Source organism: Oculina patagonica, chromosome 12 (genome assembly GCF_052425735.1).
Source record: "Oculina patagonica isolate OP01 chromosome 12, crgOcupat, whole genome shotgun sequence".
In the NCBI taxonomy this organism is placed as follows: Eukaryota; Metazoa; Cnidaria; class Anthozoa; order Scleractinia; family Oculinidae; genus Oculina; species Oculina patagonica.
Genome location: NC_135769.1, coordinates 3202453 through 3229130, shown reverse-complemented (window position 1 = coordinate 3229130; position 26678 = coordinate 3202453). Strand labels below are relative to the sequence as shown.

Here is a 26678-nt window from a genome sequence, read left to right as displayed (position 1 = left end):
TACAGGGAGGCTCCGCCCCAAGTTCTAACCCCTTACCCTTTTATATACCATTTTTGACAGAAATTGTACCCCTTTCGTTTACCTTTAACTGAAAAAGGTACCCCTTTCATATACCTAAGAGACATGGCTGGACTTAAAATAGGACTTTTTCTTGTCATTTTTATGTAGCGCTTACTAAATTAAAATAATACAGCCATAAATTGCGACTGTAAGATTTGTTGGTCGTAGTCTCTTTTCCGAGTTTTCCAAAATTTTGTCTCAACATTTCCCGCACAATTTGTGTTTCAGTCTCAGATGTCACTGACCGTTCAAGGAAAAAATTATAAATGCAACTTTACGATTCCCACTACTTCTATATCACACTTGTCAATATTTTGCGTGCGACCAGAACTGTGAATATTCAATTTGAGGTTTTATTTCGCGTTTTGTTTGCCCACACTTTTAAAAATTGCGGATTATACTGCTGAGCAAATCTATTTCACACAAACACTTCCGTTACCTTTTATTTTAACGAGGGTTTTATTTTGAGTCGGTCGTCCGCCCGAAATTCTAAACCTCGTGAAAATCCGTGAAAAGAATTACGGCAGTTCTATAGTATAGTAGTTCTACCTGTCAAAGGCCTCATAACACAGAATTGAACGTGCAATCATTTATTTTGCATCAGTATGAATAGTTATGGAAGCAAAAGTAAATATTTAGGGCCCGGGGGGGGACTCCCATATTAAAGGGACGGGGATGCTCGTCGGAAATTTGTAAAAGAACTCCTAAAAGAGACCAATCTGGGCGTGGCTAAAGCTATTTTAAATCCCTAAAAGATACCAAAATTCGGAAAAAAGAACTCATATTTGTTGTTTTCTTCGTGTGCGACCCTAAACGAGACCCTGACAGCTAAAAATATTGCCATTTTCTCCAGAACACCCTTAGCGAGACCCAAAGTCCGAAATTTATACCCCTAAGCGAGACGACGAGCATCCCCGTCACTTTCATATGGGAGTCCCCCCCCCCCGGGATTTAGGGAACGTTTCAGCAACAGCATGTAAATTGTGTCAATCCAAAACTAAGCTTTCAATATCAACAGTGTTATTTTAAGTAACTCAGTGTCTGTCAAAATAAGTGCAGAAAACATAGAAACTGCAGTGTTGTCTGACTACCCTTGGCAAAGACATAGTTCGGAAAGGAATTTTTTTACTCCTCTTTGATTATCAAATATGTGAGATAAAGGCATGCAGTACAAACAATCAACAGAGCTTCTAATATAAACGAATAAGTCAATATCGAAAACAGTCAATGTTATCGCCTCTTCCTGTTGACTTAGTTCTTTGTCTTCGATAAAAAATGTCATGTTATGATAAATTTCTAATGATTTTAATGTCGCGCCAGTTGTGTTTCCGTCTTTGTGTTAAGTAAAAGATGTCCTTTCACTGACGAGAAAATTCGAGTTGGTTTTACACTGATGTGGCAAGACTGGATGAAAATCATAAATTCACTTCTCAGTTTCTCATTTCTGGTTGCTGTTCACAAGAAGCATTTCGACCGAAGAAATCCTTCAATCGAATTTTCATTTCATTGCGAAAAGGTAAGATACTCGGTAGATTCTAACGACTTTATACTGAACCATTTTCGACGCTTGTTTTCCAGTCAGCTATATATAAAAACCGCGTTTTTTATATCGGCGAATCTCGAAATCGCGATTTCCGATCGCGCCATGAAATTAGGGACCTCTAAGTTTTAACAATTTCTTTATAGCCTCATTTTTTCAGAAATTCAGAAAAATAAATTCTCTCGTACGCTCATAAGACGCTCATAATTAGAATCAAAAATCAAATTCCTTCGCGAAAATAGTTTGTAATTACATCATGAGCATCATTTTCAAATGTCATAATTTCATGCCTCATAATTTTCTCATATTTCTTCTGTCTCAGACGAAGCCAAGCGATATCACCATGTTGTTCAAGTTCCTTTTGATCTCCCTGATGGCCACCGTGCTGTTGTTCAACGAAGCTTCAGCAAATACCTGTCCTCGCTGGGTGAAGCTCAACAAGTCTCCAGTTTGCTTCGGGGCCCGAGGGAACCAGTACGGAAAATTCACTACCTTCAATCGGAATATCTTCGTGAGCCAGTTCATGCTTGTGCACCGCACGGGAACGGTGTCTTGTGACAAAAAGCAGTACAGCTACTGGGGGTGTACTCCCAACCACTCAGACCTTGCTGTCGTCCTAACTGATCAGCAAAACAGGTTACTAGCTCCAGCTTCATTCAATGGCGGCGGATGGTACAATCTGGCAGGCTACACCTCCTCTTCGTCTGTCCTCGTGTTCTGTGCTCCCAAGAAACCTCACTGTGTCTTCGCTAACAGCGAGCTGCGCCTGTGGTATGGAGTGGATTATCGTAACCGCAGCGAGAGCGACAACGCTGGTAAAACATGCGCAGACGTGTATGGTCTTTTAGTTTAAACCAACAACTTACACGAAGCTGACCCGATTCAGCCGCAAACCTCGAACAGTCTAATAAAACGGTGATTTTTGATACTTGATTGAAGCTTAATAAGGCAATAAAGTTATACTCGAGGTAAAGAAAGTGTTAGTTCAGTGTCTTCTCCGAATAAATTTCCCCTTCACAAAAACTTAAATTTGCTACCCAAGTCAAGCCGGCCCGCAATTCTTCTCCACAATCTGTCGCTTGGAGGCATTTCAAGGCGAGTTACAAATTGAAGCCATTTTGTCAACAATTTATACATCACATAGTAACTTTTATCAGGCCTGATGCATGAAGGATAATTCTTTGTAAATATTTCTTAAATATCAGAGATCAAACTATCGATCAATTTAGCCTGAGGTGACGTAGAAACATGCAGGAAATATCTGCCAAACGTACGTGGCGAATTTCGCAAAAAAAAATTCCAGCTAAAAGAGAAGAGTCAACGAAAATTAAGAAATTGAAAGAGAGAAACTTGAATCGATGAAGCGAAACGGTCATTAAAATTACTTTATTACTTCACATAAGGATAATCCCTGCCTTAGTTGTGCGCAATTTATTCGTCAGTGTTAAAATTCGACAAAACAGTGATCTAGAGCGAGTTAATTTTACCATGAATTCCTTATTTTGTCAAATACTCTTTGAGAAACGCTACAAGAACGAAGAAATGGCCTGAACTCTCCAAACTTTGCCACGTCGCATGACGTCATAAGCACCCATCATGTAGCTTAGCAACTTCAACGAATAGCGCGGACTCAGTACATTCTGAAGGGCAGACCAACCACAGGTTACCATTAATTTTTTCTCATTTTTGTGTCACAGGGCACCATCCTCTCTTGAGGCGTCTGTAGTGGTTTTTGAGGGTAGGAAGTTTTGGTATTAACAACAAAGTCCTTAATTGTGCATAAAAAATAACACCTTTTAGCAGAACTTTGAATGTTTCATCAATAGAAAGCCAAAATCTGTTTAAATAACCACAAAACGGATTTGTAATGCTGTGCAAACAACAAAAAATAAAGCACATTCTATACAACTTTTAGTAGCGTATTTTTATAACTAATTTGAAGATAATTTGTCCCAAGGACTAACATTTGAATCCTGAAATAAAAACTACATGTACTTCAGTAAATTCAGGGAGGAATTATTTTTCTGTTCTTTTCTTTTCATATTAAATTTATGCCAGTCCATTTTTCACATCAATCTGTGCCAGCACAATAAATACAAGTCACTCTTACTAGGTCTTTCAAAGTTTACAGCTTTGACAAGAGATCATTATCAAGTTGCTTGCAACACCCTCTAGGTGGTCACGCATTCCGTGTTCAAATCGAATGTTTGCTGGAGCATTCTGATGACATCATATCAAACCTGGACAATTCCAGTTCTTTTGTTCAGGAATTGGATGTTTCTTTTTCTGTATCTGTAACTGTTTCTTTTTTCGCCATTTCAACTTTTGCCGCAAGCTCTGTAGTCCTTTGTTTTACATACTCTTCATCCTCAGGTCGTATTTTTAGAAGCTTTCCCTTCTGTTCACGAACCCAGTTGCGAATCTTAAGAAGACAAATGAAGTGACATCACTAAGTGCATAGTGGCTACAGGTATATAACCTGCAGTTAGACACATTTTTCTGTACTTTTATTTCTTTATGCAAGTCATTCAAGGGACAAATATGTCAACCATGACCGCTTTCAAAAATTACCAACTAAGCCCGTGAACAGGCTCCCAAGTTGGGTTACACAAGCAAAGCAAACAGAAGAGCGGGGCTGCTCATTTCCATTGTTTTTTAGCTCTTGTCAGTGACCAGTCAAAGATTCTGATGCTTATTAGTCATCAAAGCAGGCTGTAACTAGACACAGGCAAGACGAGGCACTTGCCTTGTCTAGAATTACACCAATGGAAACACCAGTGGAAACAATGACACAACTTTTAAAGGTTGTTCAAACAGTCAAATTGTAGATTAAAATGTTTGACAAAATTTGGCTGTTTCAGCTTGTTTCTGAAATGACCAGAAACAGCTAGAAATGGTCAGAAAAAGCGAAGGATAAGTTCTTATACAGATTGTCGTCAACCAAAACGCTATGAAAATGTATCCCACAGTTATGAAGAATATTGTAATTCAAGATAAAAATTATCGAAATACGACATAAAGAATTGGCCAATACAGCAATACCGCAAACTCCAATGTCCCCCTCTTCACAACTGGAGAAACTGAAAAAGTGTTACCCTGAGACTGAAGAAGTGAGCTCTACGCTAAAAGGTCAGGTAAGCCACTGGCCTCTATTGTTTCAGTGTGTGGTCGCGAGAACAACCCACTCTTGTTATGATCACTCTTTCAAATTCCTGATAATTTTTGGCTACTCAAAAGGGCTTCGACTAGTAGTAGTCGACTGTAGTAATAAGTCAAAACAGAAGAAAATTCCTGCTGAATTACATGGAAAAAAAGGAGAAATACAAACCATAATATTGTGGAAGAGCAGAGTGTTGTATTCTTTTGTTCACCAAAATCCCTTCCAGATTTATGCTCAAATGTTATTTTTTAACTTCAGCTGAAACTAAGCACCATGACAATTTGACAATAGCTCCCCATTGCACTCTCCCACCCTGCCCTCAAAGAAAATACATCTACAAAAATAAAAATAAGCTAACTTACTGGTATGAAGCAATGGTCTCCTTCATACTCTGGTATAAATACACAATACAGTCCAACCGCTGTCAAAACATAAATTTCTCAATGTTAAACATCAGAGATTGTTTAGGACAACAAAATGACAAAAGCCACATGATAGAATCAAATGGGCAACATAAGCTTTACTTTATAGATTATTATGTACACAGGCAGACCACCCTATGTGTTCGTAGTTAATTATTGTTGTTGACATGAGACGAACAAAAGAAATTTTGAAATCTATAAGGGCTACTGAAATAAAGCTCTGGAAATTAAATATCTAAACTACATTTCGCTCTAAATATCTCAATGAAGTTTAGTGAAACGTTTATCAACTCAACTGTTGCATTTCTTCGCCTGTGCGGGCTGTTTTAAGCGCCTTTTTAACTGATTTAGCCGACCGAAGGTCGGTAATAGAGAAAGAGGAGACAAGGCTTGCAAGTCGGCAGCCGACAGCCGCGACCTCCTCCACTTCAAACCAGAATTAACGCCAAACTTCTGAAAATCTCACCTATCCTGACGACGGCTATTGATCGGTGAGTTGTTGCTCTATCTCTTCGCCGAATTTGAACTTCATCCGTCCAACAATTTCCGAGAAAATCCACACTGAAATAATGCATACGGCTTGCTGACTATGATCGGTACTCAACTCAGCGACCAGAGAAAAACATCATCGACCGGCCGTTTCAAATTCACCAATCAGGTTTTGAGCCGCGGCGGGCTGCCGCGAAATGCCAAGCGCTGATTGGTGAATTTGAAACGGCCGGCCGATGATGTAGTTTAGATATTTAATTTCCAGAGCTTTATTTCAGTAGCCCTTATAGATTTCAAAATTTCTTTTGTTCGTCTCATGTCAACAACAATAATTAACTACGAACACATAGGGTGGTCTGCCTGTGTTATGTATGCTAAAAATCTGTATAAATTCTGCCTCGCTGGGTAGCATTATAAAGAGCTGGACATAACAGTCATTCTACGGACGATTGATCGAATGACTGTCATCAATTGGTATTGATTTAAGACTTAATTGATTTTGGGATTGGTCTAAGCATGATCGATCCACAGCGCATAATTGTCACAAAAATAAAAGAATTACCGTATGCGTACTCACGCTCCCTGCAATCAAATATACTCACCTACTGTAACAACATAAGTAAATATTTTGAATCCACGTTGGCTATTTGGAAAGATCAATGGTTTCATGAGCTCATTTCTGTTTGGAACTCCCGGGATCTCCGGGAAAGATCTGTCCTTTCTGTCCGCCATCTTGAAATCATCCAGCCTCTATCTCAAGCTCTCTCTGTCTCATGTCGAGGCGAAATTTTCCCGCCAAATTGAAATTCTATTCAATTCCTTCACAGTATCAATAGCGAGCAAGGTAGGGAGTACGATTTCTGATTATTTTTCTTGCTTTACAATCACCAGACAGCACGAGGGAGCAATCTTGCTATGGTTTGTAAACTTTGCTATCCAAAATCGGTCATAGTCGCACATCAACGCTACGAAAATACACAATTTGTGAGGTTCAGTGAAAGTACTCGTGGCGCCAAATTTTCGAACTCGACGAAACTCGTTCAAAATTTATCGTCGCGATTGTCCTGTGGTCAGAAATTTCCGATTTTTGAGGTGAATCTTCGTGGATGTTGTTGATCACCACTTAATTATCGATACTTTCTTGCATGTGCTCAAAATAATGCTTTGATTCTACATGACCCAACATTTATTACATGTATGTTTTGAACCCGGGGGGGAATCCCATATGGAAGGGGCGGGTATGCTAGTCCAGAAATTTGAATTAAACCCTAAAAGAGATCAATCTGGGCATGGCTCATTTTTCATTACAGGTTGGTCTAGACCACCAACATGGTAAGATGGTGGTTTTTTTTTTTAATTCTTCACATGCAACCCATAACAAGACCTCACAGGTTAAATATATTGGCATTTTTGTCCAGAACACTCTAATGGAGACGAAATCTGTACTTTACTACCCAAAGCTAGATAACGGCATTCCCATCCCCTTCATATGGGAGCCATCCCCCGCACCCCAAGTGTTTTGATTGACATTTGATTTGCTGGCAGTTTGCAAACCACACTGTATAAAATGTGGTTTATAGTGGGTGTTAAACATTTTCTTAGGAATGCAATCCTGTAAGAATATTATGTTTAGCAAGTTCCGTATATTGCTGACACAGCAATATCAATCAACGCTTTTTCCATTAAAAGGGGTGGTGAATGGTCCTTCATATCAGTAAGCGATATAGTCATATGTACTCATATAAATGTTTTTAGAAATTTGTTTACATCAAGCCAATAATTTTTTCAACTCATTTGCAGGAGATATTTGCTATTAATAGCAGTTAAGATGTTGTCAGTAAATGATATGCAAAGTATTAATACTGAAACATGTCCTACGGTAAAAAAGGAAGCAGCTATAAAAACAAGTAAACATGACGAACTGCAGTACTTGGAGCTGATTCAAAACATCCTTGACAATGGCACAAAAAAAGAGGATAGGACAGGTAAGAGAAACACATATTTTATACAAAGAAAGAAAAAAGAAATAAAGAAAAAAAAAAGAACTGTGGATATCCACACTGTAACTTACGGTATATTCTTCCACCAAAAGTTGGCTATGTTGCAGTTAATTTTTTGTCTCAGTTAATTTTTTTTAACTACCCGTGGATAGTTAGTTGTTTTTTAGTTGTTGTTTTTTTTACCTAAGGCAGATCTAGCGGGGGTCAAAGGGTTTGGTTGGACCCCTTAATTGAAACTATGATGCTGTAGTTCATATTTTTGCGGAAAATTACCCCCAAAGAATGCTACTTGTCTTTGATAAAACACAAAATTTAAAAAAAAGTAAAAGTGCAGTGTGTTTCCATATAGTTTTGTCATTTTAAAATATTTTGATGCAAAAGTGACATTTTGACATGAAAATAACATCATTAAAACACACAAACTTGGCCTCAAAATGTCTGAAATCGCATGTCTGAGGACTTGAATTTCAAAAATTCCCATTGAGTTTTTACATTCAGGGCTGATTTTATGTGTTTACTTTTAGTTTTAAAGAATAACAAAATTGCAAATTATTGATAAGTTTAATAATTACCACTTTTAGGTACAGGAACAATTTCAATTTTTGGTGCCCAGATGAGATTTAGCCTGCGTAACAATGTCTTCCCTCTTCTAACGACAAAGCGTGTATTTTGGCGTGCAGTAGCAGAGGAACTGCTGTGGTTTGTGAGTGGTTGTACTAATGCAAAGGAGTTGAGTGATAAAGGAATTCACATTTGGGATGCTAATGGCTCACGAGATTTTCTTGATAAGCAAGGTAATTAATATCATTACTGATTGTAAATGTTTAAGATGGAATCCATCAGGATATTTAGTAATATTAATATTAATTTTGTTGGACAAAAATCTAGTATCAGAATAAATCCATTATTTTCTATCTTTTTCAAAAGCAAAAGTAATTATCCCTGATAATTAAAGTACTTACAAGTAAGTAAACTATACGTAAAATCTCATGTGTAGCTATTTGGTAAAATATTTGTCTTTTAAGGAGGGGGGCAAAGGGTTTATGCGTGACACGTGAAAAGGGCAAAAATTAGTCCGTGACGCGTGAAAATAGGACAAGAATTAGACCGGGACGCGTGAAAAATAGTTAGAAAAGAAACGTGATCCGTGAATTTTGCTGTTTCAAGTATACGTGACACGTGAATTTGGTTAAAACTTGTGCGTGAAACGGGATCACGAACCCCCCTTTGGTACCCTCTTTAAGCAATTCAGTTGATATCGATGTTTGATGTTGTTAGACATCATTTCTTTTGATAAGATATTTTAAAACAGTAACACAAGTTTACAATAAGTGGTTAATAATAACATAATTAATAATTGATTATATTGTATTTTTTTGTAGTAATTGAGAAATATGTACCTTCTCTGTAAAAATGTATGTAAGGCTGCATTCATTATGTATCCTACAGGGGGGGGCAGAGGATTTTCGGGGGGGTTCTCAAATTTTTAGAGCAAAAAAAGGGGGGATATGAAAATTGTTAAATATCTACTGGGGGGATGCTTATTTTTTGTAAGATTCTGTCTAGCTTCTGTCTAGCTAGTGAAAAAAAAAAGATAAATACAGCAGCTTAATTCTTTCAAGGATTGTAAGCAACAAGGGTACCTCTATTATTCTGAGAGACTATAGTAGCTATTTGAAGTTTTCAAGTAGTGTGCCTGGCCTGTAGATGTAATGTTTCGATACAGCATAGAAAGTAAAACATCAAAAATGGAAACATTTAATGCAACCTCAGTCTAAGCAGTGTAACTTTATTGAATCAATGAATGCAAAAGAAAACAATGTAATTCAGTGCACAGTTTTATGAAATTGAACAATAAATGTGCACTTAAATGTTCAATGAAAGGATATGAACAATATGACTGAAAAACTATTACGTCCACGTTTGAAAATATGAACAAGCTATACGTCGAAGAACTTAACAAATATTTAGACCGTCATAAACTTTCTCTCCTTGGGAAGAAAAATTATAAGATAAGGAGAATAATGGCACATGTCGCACTTGAGAGGAATGATGCTGAACGCCGGAAAATTAGGATGAAGAGGATGGCAACAGCAGAGATGAATCCGTGGATGAGTGTGATAGTGAGAGTGATGATGATGATGAGGTTGATGCTTTTGTCGACGAGAGTGACAGTCAATACTCCTGGTAGTACTCATACACGAGCTGGCAGGCTATCTATACCTAATTTGCGCTACTTAGACTGGCTGGCATAGGTATGACATAAACTGTCAAAACTCTCTCGATGTTGTTATTAAACATGTCTCTTGAAATCTCAAACATATATACCTTATTATAGGAAATTAACGATACTTGTTATTAAGGCGAATTTCAAAAATTTGAATTAATTTTATTGATGTTAACTTTTTTACTATAAGGATTTAACCAGAACCTTTCTTGAATTTGCGTTAATTTTATTGTATCGCGTAAATTTTGTTCGCGTTGTTAAAATGTTTCGTTATATTCCTATAATAAGGTAGTGTACTATTATACAGATATTTATTTTGATATTTCTTGTGAAGGAGGAGGGGGGGGTATTCATTTTTCGGCTGATTGCATGGGGGGATTATGAAAATTTGTATGGACCTTGGGGGGGATATAAAAAAACGAGCCGCTGAAAAAAAAATCCTCTGCCCCCCCCTGTAGCATACATAATGAATGCAGCCTAATGTTTCTGTATTCGTATAATAATTCAGACACAGAGAAGCAGCTAAACAATACAAAATTTAATTCATATTTTGTTTCACCTGAAAGCTAAGTGGATTCATATTTTTTTAAGGTTTGAATCACAGAGAGGAGGGAGATCTTGGCCCAGTATACGGATTTCAGTGGCGTCACTTTGGTGCCAAATATGTTAATATGCACACAAACTATGACGGTCAAGGAGTCGATCAGTTAGCATGTGTGATTGACAAGATTAAAAATAACCCTGATGACAGGCGGATCATCATGTCAGCGTGGAACCCTGTCGGTAATAATGTTATTAAAATAAATATTATTTTGTATAACAAAGTATCATAGGCCTGCAATGTGTGCAGAGAGCTGCAGCTACAACGCACTCTGCACAAATTGCATGCCAATAATGTTAGGTATTAATTTTATAGAATTTTCACTAGTGTTTAAACACAATTAAAAAAATGATTAAATGATTAAAATCATGAAAATAAAATCTTGAAAATCCTTGCAAAAATTGTAAAGAAAGAGGCACTAGTAGGGTCTGTACAAATAATTTTTCAAGACATTGGGCTACAACAATCTCAGTTATCTTCTAAAGAACTGTAATGACACTCATCTTATTGAATTCAATGTGAGTTTTGGAAAAGAGATTTTTTAGATACATTGTGTTGATTGGTCTCTCCAACAGATTTGCCTTCCATGGCTCTCCCTCCGTGCCACTCATTTGTCCAGTTCTATGTCAACAATGGAGAGCTTTCGTGTCAGCTCTATCAGAGGTCCGGTGACATGGTATGTAAAAATCAGTGAATTGTCGGTAAAATGAGTAGCAGGTAAAAAAATGAAACCATTTACTGACCTGCCAACTGACTGACTGACCGGGCGGCTGGCTAGCTGACTGACTGATGGACGGACAGATGCACAAGATGATGATGATGATTGATTGAGCTTGAATGATTGATTGACTTATCGACTGTTTAAAGGCACTAGAAAAAAATGATCAACTTTGAAGGGTGCAACAGTTTTGAACTGCATACTAATGCAAATTACATGATTGTCTTAAATTTATTTCTCAGGGCCTTGGTGTACCCTTCAACATTGCCAGTTATTCTCTTCTGACGTACATGATAGCACATGTCTGTGGGTTAAAGGTAGGATTTTTATATTGCGTCAATTTTGACTGATATGTTTGCCTCTGAAACAGCTTTATGTAACTAAATGGATATAACACTCTTTATTTCCAGCCTGGTGACTTTGTCCACACACTGGGAGATGCACATGTATATCTAAATCACATTGAAGCTTTGAAAATCCAGGTAGGAATGATCAAAAACATTTGTCATGCAATATCCAAAAAAACTTGAAGTCCAGATTGTCCTTTGAACAAGCAGCTCTCAAACTTTGCTTGCCCCCCCTTATGATTTAGTTTGCACACAACTTGCCTGGGCCCCAACACCATCGCACTTTGGGCAAGTGAGATTAAAAAGGAACTTGACTGGGACGAAAAATGGCCAGACTTGGATGACCAGAAAGGCCTTTTTATGCCCTGTAATCTTTTAGAGGAATTGGCATGCATAATATTTTGCTTTTAATTAGTGATCAGAAAAAAATTTCACCTACCTTTGAATTGTAACATTCCCCCCCCCCCCCCCTGGAGCTTCTTACTGGAAGAAAATTGGCAAGGCACAATAAAGTAAGTTACGTGTACATGTATGGACTGTGTATAATAACTAAAAATATTCTTATTCTTGATTATTATTTCTTTTTTACTTTCTATCAATTTCAAAGCTTCAAAGAGAACCACTCCCATTTCCAACCCTGAAGATTAAACGTGTTGTTCCAGATATTGATAGTTTCAAGTTTGACGACTTTGAGATCATTGGATACAAGCCACACCCGACAATCAAAATGAAAATGGCTGTCTAGGAAGAAAATGTTCTGTAAATATTATGTTTAATACTGGTACCACGTCACTTCCAAAAAAATACAATAATATGGAATGCGATCTTAAATTAATGTTAAGTTTGGATTATTGAATAAAACTAAACCATGCCATTTTGTACATTGTCAAGTAGGCTGTATGTCGCATTTTATGCAACTTTTGTTAATAAAACTACTTTATACTTCAAACGGCTATAATATTGTTATTGTCACATACAATGCAGTCTCCCACTTCCTATCCCCAACAGTAGACTAGACATACACGGCTCAATTTTAATTTTTGCCTCCTCCTGTCATTTTTCCAGCTTTGTCAGATTTGACAATAAAAATAAGCGGCAGTAAGACACAACGTTTGATGTCATCCTGACATCATTTTCAAATGACAAATAAAATAACGGTTCAACAGTGTTTAATATGCGGTTAGAGGTGTGATGTTTCATTAACATATTTGTTGAAACAAATAGTTTCACGCGGATAGAATCTGATTGCGTGTTGCGTGTCCAAGTATACTAGGAAAATAATATTATTGAAATGGTGATCATTTTAGATTAAAACACCCTACGCCAGGGACGGCGGAGCCGGGGGGCTGGGGGGGGGGGCTTTAGCCCCCCCCCCCACTTTTTCCGAAAAAAATAAAGACTTATTAAGAGAAGAGTCTCTTAAGCCCCCCCATGTAAAGTCACTAGTCAGCCCCCCCACCTGGAAAACTGCTCCGCCGTCCCTGTATGCAGTTACCATGCCACAAAACCCTTATTTGTGGTTTTCATCTGAAGTAATCAATATTCTAACAATATTCTAAACTATTCTTTTTTGCATATTATAGACAAAAAAATTATGCACATTTGTAATCAATTGAGTGCTGTGTTTCCAAAAAAAGCATTTTTAAATACTGATGCCCAGAATGAACTTGTTTTCAAACTGTCACAAAACCAGATTTTTTGTCATTTTTGGCCAGGCCACACCTCCCTACCCGAGACTACATCAAGTACCCTCCCCCCCCCCGGTTGTAGCATTGCAGAGTGGGTGATAACTTCTTGACAAACATAATTTTTGTTAAATTTTTACATCTGTGTAAATTGTTTTCAAGACTACAGACAGTTCACAATATACTCATCATGTTTTGAAACAATTTTAACTTGTCAGGTTCTGCAAACAATTTCAAAAAAAATAAAAAAATTATTCGCATACCCCCTTTCAGAAACAAAATAGTGGTCATCTGTTAGCACCTGGTGTAGATTTTGCTAAACACTGAGGCAGCAAATGGGAAAATGGTCCAAAATGCGAGTATCACTTTACCTGGGGAATGGGGCTCCCATATACTCCACAACCAGGGTTATTTTCCCGGGGGGGGGGGGCACTTCCTATTAATGGGCTAATGGGGATGTGCCGCTGGATGGGGTCGCATTTTCACGACTGGACTGACTATAATGGGGTCACCATTTCAAGCATTTTTTATAGGGTGACTAGAATGGGGTCACACTTTTCCAGGATTTAGAGAGTACGAAAATCTGGCAAGTTGTGATTTATGAACGGAAATATTCTCCGAAAAAAATGTTACCGTATTTATTGCTGTTGTTCAATATTTGACAAACAGCTCCCAGAAAGTGACTAAGTTGGGGTCGTAAAAATCAAATTTACCCAAGAGTGACTAAGATGGGGTCTATAATTGGCCATAGAATAAGACTATAATGGGGTAGGGGTTCTGAGAGGCCAGCGGCACATACCCAACAAAAATTTCCCTAAGTACCCCCCCCCCCCCCCGGGGTTATTTTTAACCCACTGGTGGTTTTCATTAAAGTAAAAACTGTTTGTTGCTTGAACTGTGTCAGAAGACTTTCCCTTCAAAAATATTGGTTTGTCCCTAAAAAACAGAGTAAACCTCAGATCTTGAAAATGGCTTCCTGTTTCCGGACCAAAAAGAGATTTACATGTTCTCCATCGCTAACTAGCGAAACATACACCCAGACTTGCCACAAGTCGACTCTTTTAACAACACCATTCCTGTATCGTGACTCTTGTCACGCAAGGTGCTACGTGACCAATATGAGATTGGCCGCAGTAGACTGGGATCGTGTGCTGTCGCCGGCCATTTTGTTTTTGTGTCGAAGCGAGAATCGTCGCGAGAATCTCTGATACTATTAAAATAACTTGTGATTTTCAAGATAGCGACTTCCATGCTGAAAAAGTGCCCTTTACAAAGAACGTTCGGCTTGGTTCCACCATTCTAGAGGTAAGTCCACTGTGGCAGTTCTAATAATTTAATGTCGTGAACTAGTTTGTGTTCTTTTTAGTGTTATGCATGCAATGAGTTATTCTGTTCCAAACCAATCTAAGCTTCATGTTAGTTGCATGGCCCAGACTTTTGCAGAACAATAGCTTTTCCTGCATAGGTCATGGCAAAATCAAATGTCACTTTCCACCAAAATTTATAAAATTCAAAAGAGACAGATAAAATGCTCATTGGCTGAGTTAACTGAAGAGTAGCAAATGATCTGGGGGGGGGGGGGGTGCATAATGCATGACATGGGGGAAATTAGACTTTGGAAGACGTGAAAATTGCAAGAAAAGAAACATGATTTGTGTATTTATCACTCAATCTGTTGTTGTTGTTGGCATGTGAATTTTGTTAAATTTTGTGTGAACTGAATCACCTCCCCCCCCCCCCCCCCACTCCTTTTTGCTACCATCTTAACTTGGGCCAGCCACAGCACTCTTTTGTTTTTTTTCCAAACATGGACTATCGCCAGTTCTGGTTTTGAGCAAAAGTTTGTTAATCACAGACTTTCAAACTTTTCTCCTTGTATCCTCAAGGATCTCCTTTTAATTTCAGGCTTGATGTATTAAAGCCAAAGATGTCAAGTTCCAGCAACTTGAGATTTGCTGTCAAACATCTCTACAAACAGGTCAGAAACATTTTGCCATAACTTACTAACTATAGTTGAGGTGTCCAACTGGGGCAAAAAGCTGTTATATAGCCAAAGTAATTAGAAACATTTCAAACAAGACAAGTTTTTAGTATGACATTAAGAATTATTTTTTTATAGGGCGATCTTTGCTGATGTCATTGTTTATATTTTGCCTCATTAACATACGACTTTGCATAGACAAGGCGTCCTGCTATATCCAAAATACCGTCGATTGCATCTATCTGTGAACGCTCGCGCTAAAAACATGTATTCAAATGACGTCAAATGTCAGCGTTTCACGTGTCAAACTTTTAAGTTTAGCAGACCAGACCTCTGTGTCGATATACATACACAAGTTCACTTGAATCATTTCTAGTGTAAAGTTTCGCCGTATTCAGTGTTTATGGTGAGTATTTTGAGTGCAAAAGTTTGCGTTACGGTCTGCTAAACTTCAAAGTTTGACACCCGAAACGCTGACGTTTGACGTCATTTGAAAACATGTTTTTAGCGCGAGCGTTCACAGATAGATGCAATCGACGGTAATTCCAGAAGAAACTTGTGAAACTTAATAATCGGCGAATTTTCAGCTCTTTAGGTGTAATATTGCAGGGTTGGAAATAAGCGCTTGCCCACTCGCCCAGGCGAGTGTGAAAAAAGATGGGCGAGTACAAATCACGGATCACTCGCCCGGTTTGGCAAGTACGATTTTCAAGATTATTCAAAATAAGCATTACCTTTTACTTTCCACTTTAAAATAATCTACATTATCCACATTAGCCAATAGCTTTCCAACATTTTGAAATCTCAAACAGGGCTTTGTTTCCGTTCGTAAACAGACAAAAATGGCTTCCGTTTGGTGATTTTTACATGATGGACATGCTTGTAGAAAATAATACCCCTGGTCATAAATACACTGACTCGTCCACCGAGCCAAGATGCCTATTTTCCCGCCTCTTTTTCTGTACAATTTCAACACAATCTACAGGAATTTAGGAATGCGTATCAAATAAAACTGCATTTCAACTTTTGAAGTGTTCTTGTGTTTTTACCGTGGAGTAAGGTCTATTTTTGTCGATTTTTCATTGAAGAAATAAATTTCAGTCAGTATCATGATCGACCACCACGGTGGCACGGTAAGTATCAAACATGATTTAAAATTTAAGTTGTACATTTTATTAGTTGGTGGAGGGGGGCTAAATTTTCTCTTTTTTTAATAATGGAGGATTCTGGGCGAGTGAAAACAGATCTGGGCGAGTGCAATTTGAAGGTGACTCGCCCAGATGGCGAGTGCTTCAAAATTTTAGTTTCCAACCCTGATATTGATACTGCAAGATTTCTGGAGGCAAAAGCACTAATAAAAAAATTACTATTATTATAAACTTATACATTCTTTGTAAAAATTTTAAGTTTTTAAAGCTGCGTCAAAAAAAGTATTTAATACATCGAGATCAAATTTATAGCAAAGTTAATCGTGACATGCTCTTTCAACATTCTAAGCTGATATTTTTGTAACTCGAACAGAAACTGAAGTGCTTATGCTAAAGAGGCAAATATTGTAAACAATTCTTCCCCTTCAGTGAACAGATTATGTCAACTTACAGACATTTGTGTGGGAGTTGACACCCTTGAATTTAAACGTTTGTAAATCAAGAAGGTTTTCATATCTTTTTAGGTCTTTTTAGGCCATGTATAAGGTTCCTTTCACAGGGAAAAGTTATTCACAAGAAGTCTTGTTTGTCACATGTAATTTGTTTATCGCAATAATTATTATTATTTTATTTAGATAATTATTATTATTATTATTGTTATTATTATTATTATTCTATTTAGTATGACTTAGACAGACTCTCTTGTTCACTTTCCACAAGAGAGAATTTTATGAAATTCAAGTAGATAAATTCCCTGTCTGATAATATAGGTTTACAGGCATCACAGCATGTGATGTCTCTGATAAGATATTACACATCTCTCTTTTGCTTTCCAGAAGAGAGATTTTTGTAAGATTCGAGCAGATAAACCCATGTCTGATAATATAATAGTAGTAATAATAATAATAACAATAATAATAATAATAATAATAATAAAAATAATGATAGTAATAATAATAAAATATTTGTATAGCACCAATATCCTTAAAGTCCAAAGGCACTTTACAAGAATAGCATTAAAAATATTAAAACGCTATCGTTAATAAATATAAAAATATTAAAATTAGATACAGTCGTTACAGCATTTGGTGCCTCTGAATTGTTATTGTGTGGCAACGATTTTTCGAACACAAGGAGCAATCAATCAGACATATTTTGCTACATAGTGAATATTAAGTGTTTTTAACTTGAATGTTTGTTAGATGCCTACCCCATCAGGGGTTGGAAATCATTGTGTGGTGAGAGGCGTCTCACATGAGTAAGGAGAGTTAATGTTTCTTTTTTCCTTTTCTCTGTAGTTGTTGTATCTTGGGAAAGATTACCCCACAGGAGAGCAGTACTTCAAAACTAAATTAAAACAAGCTTTCATGAAACACAAGGATGAAACTGACCCAGAGAAAATCAAGATGTTGATTGCCAGGGGAGAATACGTCATCAAAGAAGTCGAGGCTTTGTACATGTTACGGAAGTACAGGACTTTAAAGCAACGTTATTATCGTGATGATAAAAAATGACAAAGGAGGGTATTAATGCAACAGAATCACTTGCAAGTCTGAAAAATCCAACATGCCAGACTGACACTTTAATTAAATGACTTTTTGCAAAGGTTTGGGTGCTTATATTGATCTGTCAAAAACAAATTTCTCTGCTCATGCTTATAACCATTCTCTTCAAGATTCACTTTCTTTGAACGTACATTTAATTCTTCCTAGCAATGTCAGTAGCAATTAATTTGTGTCCATAGAGCGGTTTTCACTTGAGGGTCAAAAGTAACTCACATTGGCATTGGTTTTGCATTAATAGGCTCAAAGTGATTGGTTTAAACTCTCGTGTCACTTTCTCAGCCAATCAGAAGTAAAACCAAAACCAAAAGTGACTCGCCTGTGCATGTTTTCCTGCGCTTCGTGTTGACTGCATGAATTTGCCTCAAGTTTCGGTTGGTTTACTGGATTTTCTGTGTTCTTTGTGATTGGCTAGAGTGATTACTTTGGTGTTGGTTTTACGACACTCAATTGAATACTGATCTACACTATATTGACTATGTCTGTTTGTGTGCTCTGAAAATCTCTATTATGCTAACACTTATCCTGGTGAAAAATGTGTGCATGACATTGCTGTTCACGTGATCTGGACCAATGAAAATGGCTGAAAATTCTTACCTGACCAATACAGAGAAATCAGAATGACTAATTTTGCAGAAAACAATCTGCCTCAGTCTTAGCCATACAATCAGTCATCAGGGGTAAATGTAACCGAGTGGATGACTAGTGGAAAACTCGCAATTTGACTGACTACACAGGTGTTTTCTATTTAACAATTACACAGCAAGCTCAAGGTTTATTGGCTGATAGTTGGTGAATGGTGAAGCCTTGAGTCAGCTATCGAAAGTCAATTGAAAGCAAGAGCGACCTGTCTAATTGTTTTAGCATAACCCACTGACCGCTCTATTAAACACAAAAACTCCCTAGAATTGGTTTATTGAAGGTTTTGATTGATGAAATTCGGCGAAAACCTGAGTGCACGCCCCAAGAGCAGCCTATTCATCAATAGACGGCACCTGTGTTGCCAATTAGATTGTGTGATTACCTAATAGATGGTCAGTGGGTTATTCTAATTAACAATTAGACGGCAAGCTCAAGGTTTATTGGCTGAAAATGGTGAGAGGCAAAGCCTTGAATCAACTATCAAAAGTCAGTAGAAAGCAAGAGCGAGCTGTCTAACTGGCTGAGCAGAACTCAAAGGTGGATCTATTCAACAAAAGCTTCAGTGACAGTGGTTTATTGTTAATTTTAGCTGGTGATTTTGGCAATTTTTACTTGTGTGTGCTCCCAGCACAGTCCATGGAAAATTACACACCCCTTCATAGCCAATCAACTTGCGAGTTTGACTAATAGTCAGTCGCTGGGTTATGCTAGAGCGGTTTTCACTTGAGTGTTGAAAGTAAATTGCGTTTGGTTTGGTTTTGCATTACTATGCTTTGTGATTGGTTAAAAAATACTCGTGCCACTTTCTCAGCCAATCAGAACTGAAATCAAAACCAATCATGACTCGCTTGTGCTTCCCGCACTTCATGCCAGTAACATGTATTTGCTTTGAGTTTTGATTGGTTCACTGGATTGTCTGTGTCCTTTGTGATTGGCCGTAGTAAAAAATTTAGTTTGGGTTTTACTACACTCAATTGAAACTGCTCTAATAAACAATAAAAAGCCCTTGGATTGAACATGTAGCTTTCTGACACTGCTAAAACCATCTGTTAGTCAGTTTTGTTGATATTCATTTTCCATGTTTTAATGGCCAACCACTGTGTTATGCTTAAAGCATAAGTGACTGCTTTCATTCTTTTTCTAACAGTCAATAGACATCTTGAGCTCACAGTTAAACTGTGAAAAAAAAGCATCTAGTAGAAATTTATTGTTATATACTGAAATGTTCTTTGGCAGTAAAATTTGTTTCCTTTCAGATCAAAACATTATATTTATTTATAGTTTTCAATTTCTGGGATTTTGTACAATTACCTCCAATTGTGTATTCTGTAATTTCAATGTCAATCTCATGACTGGACAAAATTTAATTTTTTATGATGTGAATTCTAATATATGCGTAAAAAGTGTTAATACCGGTAAGAGCAAAATCTGGGTGGTCAATACCATGGGTGTTTATGTAAAGTAAGACCATTGTCGGTCTCTAGTAAGTAGCTTCTCACTGCTTTGTATATCAATTGCTTCGTTTGCGAACGCCATTTTCGTTAAATAAATTTCTTTTTCTTTTTTTATTTCTAGTCAGTTGGTTTCTTGCTCGAAAATTTTTATATCCCCCTTATAAAAGTTTGGTCCAGGGGAGAGTTTGGTCCAGCGGTGTCCCCAGGGGATGATTCCAGGGTGACCGGAACTCCCTTTTGAGTTTTAAATATTGCAAATGATGAATTTTGAGAACAGAAACATTAGAAAGGAGCAGGAAATGAAAACCGTGAGGGTCTTTAAGAAATTTTTCTTTCTTAAACGTGACATTTAGATGGCTTCTGAACGGTCTAATGACGACCTTACTCAAGCTTCAGTGTCTGATTTAGCCGTGATGGACCCCCCCCCCCCCCCCACAATCCTTCAAAAAGGCTGGAGGCCACCGGGTAGGGGGAACTCAAAAAAGTACGTTATACACGGGGAGGCTCCGCTCCGAGCTCCAAACCCTTACTCTTTTATATACCATTTTTACAGAGATTATACCCAGCTTTCATATACATTTTATTGAAGAAAAAAAAGTAACCCCTTTCATATACATACATGGCACAGACTTAGACAGGAAGTTTTCCTGACTTTTTTTGCCATAAGATGCGTCTGTTCGAAATATTTTGATAATAATAATAATAAAAACTTTATTTATCCTGAAGGGCCAATCAGGGATCATTAGATCACTGATATAAACTGGCGATCAGCATTAAGTATAAAATACATTTATTCTTAAAGTTGTAGAAGATTTATATATATACATATTAAAAATTGACATTAAAAAAGTACGACATTAAAAAAGTTAATTAAATGCCCTAAATGACAGATTTCCGTACCCTTTCGTATACCTAAACTTGTGAAATCCCTACCCTTTTATAAACCTGAAGCCTGAAAAAGGTATCCCTTTCGGGCGGAGCCTCCTCGTATAGGCCATTATAAGGAATCCCCCGGGGGGAGGCCTTTGCCCCTGTGGTCACCATAAATAAATTATCTCAGTTCATCTTCCAGAACGCTTGTATAGTGCAGTCTGTTGTCAAGATTTATGTGCAAACTAAGGTGAACCTCTCTATGGGTTCCCACGGTCTTCGTTTTCTTGGCAATTTTTTTTGCAAATCTTCGTTTTTAAAAGGAGATCTTCGTTTTATCTTCGTTCGTTTTTTCCGTGAAATGTGGTCAAATGCAAACATTCCGAAATTACAGATCCATAAATTATTTTCTGTGGTGTTTACGAATTTTGACAGTTTTATATCGGAGTGTTCAATTTGATCACACGAATTTTGGTCAATTTCAGATCTTCGCTTCAATCTTGAGATCTTTGTTTTTTTCTGCGGTGATCTTCGCGTCTTCCATTTCTTCGGAAATGCCCATAGAGAGGCTCTAAAGTAGACGAGATAAGAGAGTACGTAACGAATCGGGTTTTTTTTTTCTGTCTTTTCAAAACACTTAGTAGGTAGGAAGATGGAAAACGGAACTTTTTTTTGACGGTTCTTTATTGTGAAAATGAGAAATACATGAAATAAATCAACCGTTGTTGACGTTGTATTACTTGATCCAACATTGTGATATCAACATACACAATTTGAATTGAATGCGCTTCGAAGCAATACTGCAATATCACCTTGTTTTCAAACTTTGAAAAAAAAGAAAAGTTCACATTATACGAAACCTAACGTAACGTACTGAGCTACCTTTTTGCCGTTTACAGTGAAACGAACTCAACCGGGGCCACCCAACGTTTTTTAGCCAATCACAAGACAAGTTTTAAACAAAAGAATTGGAGTTCCTTGGTCAGGGGACCAATCACAGTGAAGGGTAATTTTAACTCTTCGCTTGACTGAATACGATGCGAAGGCACGCTAAAGTGTTGTTTTTACGGCAAAAAATATAATTTTGTTCATTTCGTTTACGGTTAAGGCGAAAGTCTGCCGGTAATTTAGAACACTGGACGGAATCAACGTTAATAAGTACCGAATGACGGCCGGGAATTTTGAAGACGGAACGGACTCAACGAAAATAGCACGGCCTGCGCCTGGTGGAAAGGACTCGACAAAATTTATTTACCGTTGACACCGGCTGAAACTGTGAAGAGAAACGACTTTTCCTCAAACCAGTTTATGATTTGCCGAAGCGAATCAACACCGGTCAGCAAAAGATAAACTCAGTGTATTACATTCAGTGATATAAACAGTGATAAGTGATAAAAAGAAATTGTACCTAATAAAAATAAACGGCGAACATTTCAAACCATAAATATTCATCGCCGGATAAAACTCAACAAACGTGCAAAACGTGACAGGTTCACGCATACTAGTTAGCGGCTGTAATTTGGTAAATTTATATTTACGTTCGTTTAGTGTTCAAAAATGTCGGCCGCAAATTCGAGGAAAACTGACATAAGCTTTCGTCTTCGACATTCCCGGCCGTGTTTTGGAAAATGTGTGGCATATTATAAGTTTTATAGCCGATCATGCTTCGGTAATTTTTTATTTACGTTGCGTCCGTTCAGTCTTCAAAACTCCCGGCCGTAATATTCGATCAATAATTATCCAAGCCGTCTTTCGGAAAATATTGAGCTGGCCGTGAATCGGCCGGTAATTATTTCGCTCGTTCATCACTTCTTCAGTCTTTCGGTCTTCATTGCTCGCCGTAATTCGGTGATACGCTGAATCCTTTCAGTCTTCAAAAATATTCGCGGCCGTAATTCGGTAAACGTATTTACGTTGATTCCGTCCAGTGTTCCAAATTACTGGCAGACTTTCGCCTTAACCGTAAACGAAATGAACAAAATTATATTTTTGCCGTAAAAACAACACTTTAGCGTGCCTTCGCATCGTATTCAGTCAAGCGAAGAGTTAAAATTGCCCTTCACTGTGATTGGTCCCCTGACCAAGGAACTCCAATTCTTTTGTTTAAAACTTGTCTTGTGATTGGCTAAAAAACGTTGGGTGGCCCCGGTTGAGTTCGTTTCACTGTAAGTCAGTTGGAAGTTTCGTGGGAAAATGCAATATGTTCACGAATCTTTCTCAAAAAGGCCTATTGAAACAGCCTTAAGGATGACTTTCAAAAGTCCTAATTTTCAATGATAAATCACACCTAAAAGTGTAAGTTGCGCGCGCGTTAGCTGAAGTACTATAATGAAGCATTCATCCTACGGAAATGCTTCTTGCTTTCAAAGGGTTTTCAATTAGTGACTTTTTTGTTTTAATATATACTAAAGCAGTGGACAGCGTTTTTGGCGCGCTCTGATTGGCTACTCAAGGTCCGGATATCCTTTGCTATTCATCTCCGAGCAACTCGCGCCCAAAAATTTTAATAATCGTTGGCACGAATAAATGAGTTAAAAATCATACTTTTTGAAATATTTTATCACACTGTTTAAATATACTAAAACATCTATTCACTTCAGTCTCGGTGGCCAGTGATGGAGAGTTGTTTATTTTAAAGATTTTAAGTACACTATATTTTATATGGTGACGCATGTGTAACAGTAATGACCCATTTTGAGTGATTATTGTAAACTATAATGGTTCATTCTTGAACAAAAGGCTTACTTAAATGTCCTGGTGGATTAAATCGGTCATTTTGTGTTTTATGCCATAAACTCGAATGGATAACTCTTTGCCCAGACCACACTGCAATATGAAGTGCGAGGTAAGTTTTAATCTTTTTATAAAAAAAAAATAAAAATAATTTCCTATCTTTAGAGAGGAAGCCACATCAGCTCTCGCTGGTTTTCATGCGGGTCCTCTATCCAGGTCGAATTGGAATTTGTAAATGTTGGTTTTTAAGACGGGGGTCAAATTCTACTGATGAAAATCCCAAAGTATGACCATTCAAATAAAAGCTGTTTTCATGTGGTGCTTTCATTATGCTGTACAAGCTGGTTCTAGCTAAAATCATCATATAGTGTCAACATTTAAGTTTGTGGATGAAACCCTAGTGTGTGACCATTCAAATGAAAGCTATTGAGCAGTACTTTCATCTGGTACTGTTTAATAATGCTGAACATGGTGGTTCTAAGTTTTTTAATAAAATCTTTTGTGTGGCCGGCATTTAAATGAAAGCTCATTGTGCAGTACGTTTTCATGTGAAACGTTTTGATATTTTATCGTCCTCCACTTGGTTAAATCGCGAGATCTCGTACAGAGACAAATCAAGGCTATAAAACACTGTCTGTTTTTTTTTTTCTTTTTTGTTTTTACTGTTTGAAACAAAAGTTCTTTTCAGTTGTCAACCCATCAACGAATGATGGTATTGGCCACGCATTAATGTTTCATCCACAGGCTTTAAGAGGCTGTATCTGTAATAGTGGTCTGCCCGATCTGGCTTGTTAAATAGATTTCGCTCTTTTTTAGTGTGTTGCAAGACTTTCATGTACTTATACTAAAAACACAATTCACTTGACCGGATCATTAATTTTTTTCCAGTTTTTAAGGATTTTCGGTTCACCCGAACGAGCATTTGTAACGACCACTGTCAAGGCTTAAATTTACCACAACTTTGAAAATTAATTGAAAAAGAACTAACAACTTCTGTACCAAACAAACACTACAGCCTGTTAAATTATGTCTTTTTAATTTATCACACCAACTTTCACGAACATTGAGCTCGAATCAAGCTAGCAGCAAAACATTAACGACACCCCTATCACACACCTTGATGAAACACTTGAAAACGGCTCAGATTCAAACTTTATTTTTGAAAAAGTGAGGCGGTCTACTTCAATCAAACCAACGCAGCCGAAAAGTTGATGTAATAGAAAATGTTCCTATCGAAAAAAACCTTTTGGTATCGTCTTAATGAAATATTTACAGCTGTGCAGGGCTCAAAATAATTTTTGGATACTGACCGGTCATGTTGACCGGCCAAATCAATTTTTGCTCGGTCATGTCTCGTTTTTGACCGGTCAAAATATTGAGTATTTACTTTGAAGCAATAGCCTATTCTGACAAAAATTTCGCCTCGTAAGCTAAAACACACGTTGTTAAAGAGTATAAGCTTAAATGTTTTGATCGCTAAGTGTCATTTTATTATGTTCGCCTTTTGAATTTCTTTTCTTCTGTGTTCTACTTTACATAAAAAGTATAAAACAAAATGCTCAGTAGCCGTAATGTTATGTTACTCTGCATAGTTATACATTAGTTAACGACTTATGGGTGGAGGCGATCTTGGTTGTAAGCACATTCACATCCTCGACTTTTAGATATCTTTCCTGTATCATGTGATACCAATATCTCATTTCAAGCTAGGGGATTAACAAAATAACCGCCGAGAAAAGATTTCACATTCGTCCACAACGCTTAGAAACCAGGCCTTTCATTAAGGGTGTGCTGGAAGTTTAACATGTCTTCACTGCAAAGTTACAGACTCGTTGTTCATCGAGCTTCCTATAAGATGCCCTCTTTTAAAGTTCTCTTTCTTCAAGACTGCCAAGAGTTGGGCAAGAAAGCCTACGTCGCTTCTCATTTCAAAAATCATGGATCTCTTCAAGTTTTCAACGTCACCTACATGAGAGAAGCCCGTCTGATTGAGAAGCTGCTGAAAATCAAATATACTTACGCAGGAGCCCATACGGCAAAGTATTTTTTTAAGTATTTTGTCAGCAGATGTGTGGACACGTTCAGTTGCGAAATAGGCACAGTTTACAGAAACATTGCTGGCTTAACATTCAAAGCGTTTAATGATTTTATTATTCTCATGATCTTGTTGGTGAAAAACGCGCTACGAACTTGTACTTTCTTAAGGTGCATATAGTTTTTTAAATCCACTAACGAGTGCTATTTTTCTCGGCCCGCCTGACAATTGAAACTGTAATTGCGTACACCGTGTTAATAGCAGACGTTGATTGATGCGATGCTCATCGTTGTCTGTTTAGCGTATTTACAGACGTGTATGTTTCCTGTTTTATTAAAGCAAACGGCTAACAAATCCGCAGAATGTGACCGTCTCATCTGTTCAGTCTACAAATTTGTGACTGCAAGCTGCTATTTTATGATTTTACTGTAAAATTTCAAGAAATACTGCAAATAATTTTTGTATGTTATTTATTTGAAAGCTGTGTACGTGACCGGTCAAAATGACCGCCGAACCAAAATTTTGGCCGGTCAAATCGTCATTTTGGCCGGACATTGTCCTTTGACCGGCCGTTATTTTGAGCCCTGCTGTGTAAACTTGCCCAATTTCGAAGATCTTCATGTTTGCAGCCATTTTGAGGGACTCGTCAGGACGAGGAGTTTCATCAACTGGCCTCGCAGACATACCTCACACCTTCAGAAATAAACAAAGATTAGATATAAATGCAGTGCAGTTCAACTGAAAGAGAATAAATCGTGTTTAAAAATGGAAGCTCGACTTACATTTTGACTGTTACGGACGTCTACGGACGTACGGTTGTTACTATTGGAATTTCGCTCGATGATTCCACTAGAAATAACAATATTTGACATACAAACTTCGACTTAATGTAACCTATGAATCAGCTCAAGTCAGTAACTTTGTGCTTTTCCTTCCTTACTGACGTACAGCAAAGATTTTCCATCGCAAAACGTTGAACGTCGAAGAAACAGCTGAAGAAACGG

The 26678-nt window shown here is 37.5% G+C and overlaps 4 protein-coding genes across 6 annotated transcripts; 3 read left to right on the top strand and 1 right to left on the bottom strand.

The window, feature by feature from the left end:
• Window positions 1–1304: 1304 nt before the first annotated feature.
• Window positions 1305–2577, top strand: LOC144631860 (uncharacterized). The gene is made up of 2 exons (XM_078490441.1): window positions 1305–1576; window positions 1923–2577. The coding sequence occupies exons 1-2, from the start codon at window positions 1454–1456 to the stop codon at window positions 2451–2453; spliced, it is 654 nt and encodes a 217-aa protein (XP_078346567.1). The 5' UTR covers window positions 1305–1453; the 3' UTR covers window positions 2454–2577.
• A 394-nt stretch (window positions 2578–2971) lies between these two features.
• LOC144631954 (uncharacterized) lies at window positions 2972–6945 on the bottom strand. Its single transcript, XM_078490542.1, has 3 exons — window positions 6274–6945; window positions 5123–5181; window positions 2972–4022 (listed from the first exon to the last, which is right to left on the bottom strand). Exons 1-3 carry the CDS (start codon window positions 6401–6403, stop codon window positions 3864–3866), a joined length of 348 nt encoding a protein of 115 aa, XP_078346668.1. The 5' UTR covers window positions 6404–6945; the 3' UTR covers window positions 2972–3863.
• LOC144631953 (thymidylate synthase-like) lies at window positions 6483–12513 on the top strand. Its single transcript, XM_078490541.1, has 8 exons — window positions 6483–6515; window positions 7472–7656; window positions 8253–8465; window positions 10490–10681; window positions 11075–11175; window positions 11460–11534; window positions 11628–11699; window positions 12172–12513. Exons 2-8 carry the CDS (start codon window positions 7500–7502, stop codon window positions 12307–12309), a joined length of 948 nt encoding a protein of 315 aa, XP_078346667.1. The 5' UTR covers window positions 6483–6515; window positions 7472–7499; the 3' UTR covers window positions 12310–12513.
• A 1887-nt stretch (window positions 12514–14400) lies between these two features.
• Window positions 14401–20150, top strand: LOC144631894 (electron transfer flavoprotein regulatory factor 1-like). 3 transcript variants are annotated; one of them, XR_013566809.1, is made up of 4 exons: window positions 14401–14554; window positions 15155–15227; window positions 17677–18739; window positions 19043–20150. XR_013566809.1 is itself a non-coding variant. In XM_078490478.1 (3 exons), the coding sequence occupies exons 2-3, from the start codon at window positions 15177–15179 to the stop codon at window positions 17890–17892; spliced, it is 267 nt and encodes an 88-aa protein (XP_078346604.1). In that variant the 5' UTR covers window positions 14401–14554; window positions 15155–15176; the 3' UTR covers window positions 17893–20150. The 3 variants fall into 3 exon arrangements, 2 of the variants coding, with proteins under 2 accessions (XP_078346604.1, XP_078346605.1); XM_078490478.1 differs by having other exon boundaries at window positions 17677–20150; XM_078490479.1 differs by having other exon boundaries at window positions 15136–15227; window positions 17677–20150.
• The last annotated feature ends 6528 nt before the right edge of the window (window positions 20151–26678 follow it).